General features: G+C 44.2%; 1 protein-coding gene across 2 annotated transcripts; it reads left to right on the top strand.

The window, feature by feature from the left end:
* The first annotated feature begins 452 nt into the window (after positions 1–452).
* Positions 453–8,893, top strand: mfsd12a (major facilitator superfamily domain containing 12a). Of its 2 annotated transcripts, XM_062515573.1 has the most exons (11): positions 453–1,134; positions 1,257–1,467; positions 1,827–1,941; positions 2,276–2,467; positions 2,889–2,981; positions 3,267–3,359; positions 4,420–4,590; positions 5,609–5,703; positions 5,992–6,122; positions 7,205–7,243; positions 7,817–8,893. In XM_062515573.1, the coding sequence occupies exons 1-11, from the start codon at positions 867–869 to the stop codon at positions 7,909–7,911; spliced, it is 1,503 nt and encodes a 500-aa protein (XP_062371557.1). In that variant the 5' UTR covers positions 453–866; the 3' UTR covers positions 7,912–8,893. The 2 variants fall into 2 exon arrangements, with proteins under 2 accessions (XP_062371557.1, XP_062371558.1); XM_062515574.1 differs by lacking the exon at positions 7,205–7,243.
* Positions 8,894–10,118: the final 1,225 nt, after the last annotated feature.

Genomic DNA, 10,118 nt, shown 5'->3' on the forward strand with positions numbered 1-10,118 from the left:
TTGTTATAATTTGTCTATTGATAGAATTTGAAATTTATTTTGCTATTGTCCTTAAATTTAGCCATACCATGCTTTAGTTATTATTATCATATATAATTAACTGAGTGACTTATTTGATTGCTATTCTCATTTCACTGTTTTATTTCTCATTAGGTTAGTGCTTAAAATTATTGTTCTACTGATAATATTACTATTCTCCCTAGTTTGTAATTGTTCACTGTTAATTTAATTTGTATTGTTATTTATTTGTATGTCGCTTTGGACAAAGGCGTCTGCTAAATAACCATAGCCATAGCCATAGCCATAGCCATAGCCATAGCCATTATTAATTTGCTGTATTGCTGTAAAAGAGTTTAAACACGGTTGATGAAGTCAAGTTCAGAAAACCGCTGAGCAATCCTGCGGGGCGTGACTTTACACCAGGCATCACAAAACGTCACATGTGGCGGCCATTACAGACACACACCACAACAATATTGTGCAAACGGAGAATTATCGCTTCATACTCATTGATAATAGGATTAGCCTACTCCAGATTAGGCTACGTGAAAACATCTGGCATTCCATACAACCGCGGCGGTGAAGAATAATGGATCATTCACACTAAATCAGCATCGTTGATCAACGCGCTAGTCAGCTGACTACACCGGTGAGCGCTTTCCCTTCTGAGGATTGGATAAGCTACACTCATGTAACGCTTACCATTTGAACGCAGCTGGGATGTCAGGGTTATGAAGGAAACATGGGTGTTACGCTTGTTTATATGCTACAGTCTAGCGCTACGATAATGAACAGTTGGTTTGTCAGTGTTCAATAGTTTATTGCACTCTTGGATTCAGAAAGGGAAAACTCGACGCCGCGCGGTCATGTCTGACAACCCGCCGTATTTACACTTCTGTCGACGTCTAAGTTATGCGGTGGGACATTTCCTTAACGACTTGTGTGCCTCTATGTGGTTCACCTACCTACTGGTGTACTACCACTCAGTACTAGGTTTTAAGAACACATACGCAGGGGTCCTTCTTTTAGTCGGTCAAATCGCAGATGGAGTTTGTACGCCACTCATTGGTTATGAGTCGGATCGTACGGCAGGATGTGGGACTTACGGGAAAAGGAAAACATGGCATTTAGTCGGTGAGTCGCTGGTGTTACTCTTCTGCTCCTCATCAGAAATGAAAGTGAAATATAATTATTCTTCAGGAGCAGGAACAGACCTGGATATTAAACGTGGTGTGTTTTGTCTTGTCTTCCCTCAGGCACAGTGAGTGTGTTGGTGTCATTTGCCTTCGTCTTTAACCAGTGCATTGGCTGCGATGACAGCACGCCACAGTGGGCCGGTGTGGTCTACTTCCTTCCCTTCATTGTGATCTTCCAGTTTGGTTGGGCGGCCACTCAAATCTCCCACCTGTCACTTATCCCCGAACTCGTGACCTGCGAGTATGCCAAGGTGGAACTCACTGCCTTTAGGTGAGTGAGCTCTTTTCGTGTGTGTGTGTGTGTGTGTGAGAGTGAGAGAGTGAGTGAGTGAGTGTGAGGTGAGCAATTATCATGTGACTACCAGGCACGAGAGTGGAGGTTGGCCTGTGAGCCTACCTCTGAAGGTGAGGTTCTTTTATTTTACCGCTCAGAAATCACTTTACAAGACCTGTGAGTGTATAAGCTAATCAATATGTTTTTATGATTACGTCAGAGGAGCATAGCTCTGATGAGTGGACCAGCAGGAGCCTCAGTTGGATGAGAGGGATGGTGGTGCGGTGGGTACGGAGGTGTACCCATGCTCCTCCAGACCACTGCAGCCTAACGTGACTTTTGAGTTGTGTGTGCAGGTATGCGTTTACAGTGGTGGCAAACATCACCGTCTTCGGTGCGGCCTGGGTTCTCTTCCACCTGCAGGAGGAGAATACGGACGACCTGGGCCCAGCTGATATTCCTGTTTTCAGAGTGAGTCCGCACCGTCCCGCCACCTCACTCCTACAGCTGTGTGTGTGTGTGTGTGTGCACATGCTGTGTGTGTGTGCATACATGCTGTATGTACTGTATGCTCTGAATGTTTAACACTCTGTAAAGTGCCATGAGACATGGCACTCTATAAGTGGAATGAAATTGAAATGTAAATTGCATGCTTGCGTCCATGTGCATTGAATGGACCTTATGAATTGTCTTTTAACCCCTTCACACCCTCTCACTCCTCTTGTTCCCTCACACAAGGCATCTCACTGCACACACCTCCGCATACATATGTTCCTAAACTGTGTGTGTGTGTGTGTGTGTGCAGAACTTGAGTCTGCTGGTGCTGGGCATTGGGGCGGTCACCTCGCTGCTCTTCCACGTGGGCACGCGTGAGAAGAGCTTCGCCACAGGCGTCTCGGAGCCCGGCGAGCGCCAACCTCTCCTCATCAACACTCCCAAGCCTCCCACAGACCGGCTGCAGTGGAAATGCTGGCTTCGGCAGCCGTCCTTCTACCAGGTAACACACTAAAGGCCTTTTCACAGTCGCCGTCCTTCTACCAGGTAACACACTAAAGGCCTTTTCACAGTCGCCGTCCTTCTACCAGGTAACACACTAAAGGCCTTTTCACAGTCGCCTTCTACCAGGTAACACACTAAAGGCCTTTTCACAGTCGCCGTTCCCGACCTGTCGCACGGAAGTGTGATGTCAAAATGACATAATTTCCTCTGTCTACACACCAGGTAGCACACTAACACACACCAGGTAGCACACTAACAGATAACCCACACACAGACAACAAGTAAGCATATAGACAGTACAACATTCCTGAGAAAAGTACCATGTTTTTTACCTGGCTGGAGTATTATTGATTGATTATTGATATTAGTGTGTGTGTGTGTGTGTGTGTGTGTGTGTGTATCTCTCTGACTGCTGCCAGGTGGCCTTCCTCTATATGTCGACCAGGCTCATAGTCAACCTCTCCCAGACGTATGTCTCCATGTATCTCACCAACACTCTCATGCTCCCCAAGGTAAGGTGTCCACTCTCGAAATGTCGCACCCGTCACACACACACAGACACACACACACACACACACACACACACACACACACACACACACACACACACACACACACACACACACACATGCTGTCAATCGCAGAATTTGTAGTGTCATGATGACTGGTATAATTTGCAAAAGTCCTTTCGAAAGCAATTATTTAGAAGGGATTGAGGTTGGTTTCACTTCTTGTTGTGGGTCTCGGTCTTGTTAGCTTTTCCTCTTTCGCCCCAGCTGTGCCTCTTGTTTTTGCAGAACTACATCGCCACCATTCCTCTGGTCATGTATGTCAGTGGGTTCGCCTCATCCTTCATCATGAAGCCTGTCAGCAAGCTGATTGGCAAAAGTGTAAGACTTTGTGTGTGTGTGTGTGTGTGTGTGTGTGTCTGTCTGTGTGGTGAGTGCCCACATGCATAGTGTTTTGCTATTGTGTCTGCTTTAAAACATTATGCATATTTTAAAATAGTGTATTATCATATAGGCAGGCACTATACACTATTCAGTACTCTACACCATTTAGGCTCTGTATACCATTCAGTGCATTTTTAAGTGCTGCATCACTGAGGATTTCTCCCATACATTAACATTTAGGCACTATACACTACTCAGTACTGCAGTGATTGCCAACCGGGGGTACGCGTACCCCTACTGGTATGTGAGCACATTGCAGGGGGTACGTGAGATTTGTCAGGTGACAAGTAAATATAATAATCCCGTCAAAAATGATAGTGCGCGATTAGTTTCCTTAGGAAGACAATAGTGTGTGGCACAACTGTGCCAAAATCCTACTATCAAAACAACGATGTAGCTTCTTGAATTTCCCCTTGGGGATCAATAAAGTGTCTATCTATCTATCTATCTATCTATCTATCTACTTCCATTGATTATAATGGAGGCTAATTGTTGCAGCAGACACAACGTGAATGGAACGCTTCAGTTACGCTCCTGGTGTAGCTCTAGGGTGACCATACGTTCGGATTTCGGGAGGACAGTCCGGTTTTCGTGCCCATTGTCCGGACCTCTCTCGGGCGTCCTCATTTTTGCCCTTTTTTTTAACCCGAAATGACGACAAAAGTGCAAAAATGAGGATGTACAAGAGAGGTCCGGACAAAGGGCACGAAAACCGGACTTTCCTCCCGAAATCTGGACGTATGGTCACCCTATGTAGCTCCCCTGTGAGAGCGGTGTGTTCTGGAGCTGTGCTGTGTGTGCCAGTTTCTAACAGCAGTGTGCTCTGTCCACTCACACAAGGCATCTCTCACTGCTCAGTATACATCTCATGTTCCTAAACTCTGTGTGTGTGTGTGTGTGTGTGTGTGTGTGTGTGTGTGTGTGTGTGTGTGTGTGTGTGTGTGTGTGTGTGTGTGTGTGTGTGTGTGTGTGTGTGTGCTCTGCCCACTGTGTCCAGTTGACCTACTTCATTGGGCTGCTGCTGATCATGGCGTTCGCCTACTGGGTGCTGCTGGACACCCACATGGGCTCGGCCGTGTACGGGGCGGCCGTCCTGCTGGGAGCCGGCTCCGCCACCATCCTCGTCATGTCGCTCTCGCTGACCGCTGACCTCATCGGCGACCAGACGGTAAGTCCCACACACAGGGTGAAAGGGTCAGTGTTGTTGTAGTGTGTTCTGTTGTTGTGTGTTGTGTTGTGTTGTGTTGTGTTGTGTTGTGTTGTGTTGTGTTGTGTTGTGTTGTGTTGTGTTGTGGCGGGGCGTGGCGTGGCGTGGCGTGGCGTGGCGTGGCGTGGCGTGGCGTGGCGTGGCGTTGCGTTGTGTTTTTGTTTGTTTGTATGTATGTATGTATGTGAACTTCAGAGATACCACCCAATCAATAAGGATGCCGTTGCTGAGCATATCTGCTGTAACTGGCTGGTAGTGTGTGTGTTTCTTGGTTACTGTTCTCTACTCAGACACAAGCAACTCTGTCTAGCACTGTCTGCTGCACTTTGGGAATAACAGGGATGCTTGATTTGGCTTTTAAAGTTTGCTGAGTGGCTGCTCCACCTGCGCCGTGTTTACATTTGGTTTGGTGATAAGAGCCCTTTTGTGGCACAGAGATGTTTTTCTTCTCAGCATCTCTCTATTTCCTTGATGACGCGGACAGGCTGCTATTGTAAAAGTGTCACTGCAGTTTTAAAAGGGATACTGGTGTGTATTAGCTGTCCTGAATGTCAACAGCCTAACCATCAGGTAACACTGATAAAGTTGTGTGCAATCCCTGACTTTCATCGCCAATTGTGTGCAATCCCTGACTTTCAAATATTACAATAAATATTACAAATATATATAAAATATGGTCTTATAACCATAACAGGGAAATGTCAAACACTGACTTTTACAGCTGTATAGAGTTGCCACATCCGACTCGAAATGTTTCTTCCTGTTGTTCACAAACCTGACAAACGGTTTCTTTTGTCAGTCATGGTTAATCAGGGATACCATTGTCTTTTGTCAGGTCAGAAATAAATTGAAAGTGAATCATTGAAATAATTCAAAGTTTTGATGATTGCCTTGATTTGGGGAGAATTAGATCTAATATTAGTTTTTCATGAGGGGTTTACTGATGTTTTTATTCCTGTGTGTTTGTGTACAATTACAGCAAAGTGGAGCATTTGTGTACGGAGCTATGAGTTTCACTGACAAGGTGGCCAATGGTTTGGTTGTCATGGTGATCCAGGGCCTCCATCCATGCCAGTAAGTAAGTGTGTGTGTGTGTGTGTGTGTGTGTGTGTTTGTGTGATTGTTTGTGTGATTGTGTGAGAGAGTGAGTGTGCATGCACAACTGCCTGCGTCTTCAGTTTTTTTTTACAGCTGTTTCTTTAATGAAAATGATGCAGCACAGCAACATAATTGCTTTCTTAACATGTGACTGCCATGCCATGGCTTCTTATTCCTGTCATCAAGTAGACCACCGTATCTAGTTGTAAATGCCGCTGTATAGGTTTGTTTGTGATGCGTGTGCATGTGTTCTGATTTGCTCAGCACAGAGGTGTGCTGCCCTGACTGTGTGTGGTTCTACCACTACGTGATGGTGGGCGTGACTGGAGGGGTGGCCGTCGCTGCTACGCTGTGTCTCTGCTCTCTGCTCATCTGGCCCATTAGCCTTCGACACCGTGAGTCCACCCTGCACCTTTAATGGGAATTCAGTGCTAGCGTTAGCGGTAGGGGTGAGTCCACCCTGCACCTTTAATGGGAATTCAGTGCTAGTGCTAGCTTTAGCGCTAGGGGTGAGTCCACCCTGCACCTTTAATGTGAATTCAGCGCTAGCGCTAGCTTTAGCGCTAGGGGTGAGTCCACCCTGCACCTTTAATGGGAATTCAGCGCTAGCGCTAGCTTTAGCGGTAGGGGTGAGTCCACCCTGAACCTTAAATGTGAATTCAGTGCTAGCGCTAGCGGTAGGGGTGAGTCCACCCTGCACCTTTAATGTGAATTCAGTGCTAGCGCTAGCTTTAGCGCTAGGGGTGAGTCCACCCTGCACCTTTTAATGGGAATTCAGTGCTAGCGCTAGCGTTAGCGGTAGGGGTGAGTCCACCCTTCACCTTTAATGTGGATTCAGTGCTAGCGCTAGCGTTAGCGGTAGGGATGAGCCCACCCTGCACCTTTAATGTGAATTCAGTGCTAGCGCTAGTACGATACCCATCTCTAGGTGACATTACATTACATTACATTACTTTACATTTGGCTGACGCTTTTTAACCAAAGCGGTAGCACTGATGCCGTGATACTAACTCATAAAGTTGTGGAAGAACAAGCTTTACGAAAGCATATGATAAAGAAGAGAGATGGGTCTCACTAGTGACGACATTGCTGGTGCCTTACATGGTTTACTCATAGCACAGCACCTACTGTAGCTTCTCCCTCTAAAAGGAGAAGTCTGGCCATTTTTCACATAGATCTCTCAGGGTCACCGAGTACTGTCAGTAGGAATATCGCTGCTAACTACTGTAGCTCAAGGTGCTGCAGCCAACAGCTTAGAACAGCCAGGTGGTACACACTTTTTTTAATTATATATAATCCGTACCGATATTTGTCAGTGACCTTGAGAAACAGATCTTGTATCCTTATCCTTAAGTATTTCTGTGAGTTTGCCTCTGTAAAGTAATTTTGGAGTAAACGTTTTGAGAAAATGTAGAGGGGACATGTGTATAGTGTGCCTTACAGTATATCCAAAACACAATGTTGTTGTGCATTCCAGCTGACAAAGGACAACCTGTAGTCAACAATGAGCCAAACGGTGAGAATGTGGCCTCCCTCTGCCAATCAGAAATGAGTGATGCAGATAACAGTCCAATGAGAGATCACTGTCACTGATGTCACAATGAAGATCAATCAAAGAGCACTCTGACTGATTTCACTGATGAACATGATGCAATCATTTTGATTGACCAGAATCAGGAAGGTTCCTGAGCACGTCTGTGGTTCTGTTGACTGCATTTAAGGAGTTCCCATTATTTAGCAATACAAAAGTAGCTTAGCTAACAGAAGTGCTTGGCCCAGAACCTCTTTCTGCTTTGTATAGATAGTTTTCACACACTTTCAAAAATATGTGTTGGAAATAAATAACACATTGATGTGATTAGGTAAGGACTGTGTTGTCCTCCTTACCTAGACACATCAATGTGTTATTTTCAACACATCCTTTTTGAGAGTGCAGAACATGTAAAATATATACAAATAATGTGAACTCCTGAATGAATGTCATATACTGTATATGTTGACCCTCCAGGTTTTCACAAGACAGATGTCACGTAAGGATGTTGTGCGCTTTCATGCAGTAATGTGCTAAGTCCTCGTGTTGACCTTTCAGGATTGCCGGTCATTAACGGGCTGATGGGTTCTGATGGCCAGGAGCCTGATGGGCAAGAATCTGATGAAACCTCAGATCATGCTTCATTTACCTGACGTGGAATGACTGGAACCATTAAGGGAACCTTTTGGGAACCATAAGCCAGTTTGTGTGTTCAGACATGCAGTGCCTCTTTTAAGAATGTCCTGTGTATATATTTAATGGAGTATAGATAGGATAGACATGGTTTTATTTTATAATTGTTGTTTTATATATATGTTGTTATGCTCATAAGTTTATGAACCCATGCTGAAGTTCACTAAAAAAGAGGAATAAAAAAATATATATTTTGTAAATGCTTAAAGTGCCTTAATGCCTTCATTTAAAAAGATTAGGAAAAATCCAACTTTCAAGGACACCAATTTTCTTTGTGAATGAATAATGTAAATAAATAAATAAATGCTCTTCCTTACAAATACAGGGGGAGTAAGTATTCACACCCCTATGTTGAATTCCCATATAGACAGGCAGATCTTTATTTTTAAAGGCCAGTTATTTAATGAATCCAGGATACTATGCATCCTGATCATACACCCTTCCCCATACCTACAGATTGGCATGGTGTTTATTTCAGTTAGTTTAATAGCTGCATAGCTGCATAGATTTGCATCGAGAGATGATTTTATGGTATCTTCATGCCAATCTGTAGGTATGGTAATTTCCAAAAGACATTTTTTTTTATTCTTTTTAGTTGAATTTAGTATGGGTTCATAAACTTAAGAGCACAATTGATTTCAGAATTCACTAAATTGGACCAGAGGTAATGAGAGAAATAAAATAGTGTCAAAACTTTAAAAAGGGAGATCAGGAGATTGTAATGGTGAGATATTTAATCTCACAGAGCACACTCAATCTCAAATGAAAATGATTCTCAGGCCAGATATACTGTAGCACTGAGATTATTTTTGTGAAAACTAAAAACAAAAACTGAAAACTAAAGGGAATCACATGGCACATCAGGGCATAGTTTATGTTAAACATATAAACAACTGTACAATAATTGACAATCTGCACTAAACTAAAGATTGTGAAATAAAACATTCCTATGATTTTTGTGTGTATTTTGTGTGTTGTGCGTGGCTCAAAGTGGAAACCAGGTACACTTATTCATACTTTCTACGGCTCATGAAAATTTGGTGTGTTTCTCCTGAAGCCGACACCGACAGGTAAGTCAGTCTAGTATGGTGATTGACAGGTAAGTCAGTCTAGTCTGGTGATTGACAGGTAAGTCAGTCTAGTCTGGTGATTGACTTAATGGACAACATGATCAGCGTGAGTGGAGTTTAGTTCAGAACAGGAAATGGAACATCACAAGCAGGATGTGAAATCGGAACATAACTTACACAATCTGCTGCTAAGATGAAACCTCTGGTGGTTAGCCAAAACGAAACTCATTTCAATCCAAGTATTGACAGTAGTAGGAAATGCTTGAAATTGTACTGACAACACCAAGTATGATAACACAGAAACACAGACCACTTTGAACAACTCTTCATGCAAAAGCTTTCAGTATGAATCTCAGTCTCAGTCACATGTGGATTGGACAGACCATAATAGATCTCATCTCAATGGATATCCGGTCTCTGCTGACTACTGAAGCTAAGCAGGTGTGGGCTTGATCAGTACTTGGATGGGAGACCTTTGAGACATTTAGTGGCTGGTGCTACAGTAGTAGGTGGCATTCTTCCCCTGGCCAAAAATGAATCCCAGTGCAGTGACAAGGACACAGCTAATGTTTAATCAAGATCCTGACTCACTGACAGGTCATTAAACATCCCATGGCATGTTCAATCCCCTCACTGCTCCCCAAGCACTGCTGTCGCAGGCAGCTCACTGCTCTGGATCAGTGTAGCCTATTCACCCTGCTGTGTGTGCCCTCTGCATTTATCCCAATCCGGGAATTAGTGATCAAATTTCCCTCATGGGATTAAAAGAGTGTGTATGTATGTGTGTGTGTGTGTGTGTGTGTGTGTATGTATGTATGTATGCATGTATGTAAATCCCAACGGCTCATTCAATCTGGCCCATAATAACCTCCCTGTTTCATTGGCTGATTCATCTACCTCAAGCAGGTGTGTGGCGGGCTGAGGTGCTGATTAGTGAAGTTGCCCCTCCACTGTGAAGCGCTCTGGCTGGGTGCCTTGATGAAGTGATGTATAGGCTATATGAAGTATCTCTCGGATACTGTGAGCGGAGAGTTGTTTAACCCTCCGGTCGTGTTTGCCTCCAGCCCCCTACTTTAGTGTTTCCGGTCAACATTGAC

The sequence above is a fragment of the Sardina pilchardus genome, chromosome 15 (genome assembly GCF_963854185.1).
Source record: "Sardina pilchardus chromosome 15, fSarPil1.1, whole genome shotgun sequence".
Taxonomy (NCBI): domain Eukaryota; kingdom Metazoa; phylum Chordata; class Actinopteri; order Clupeiformes; family Clupeidae; genus Sardina; species Sardina pilchardus.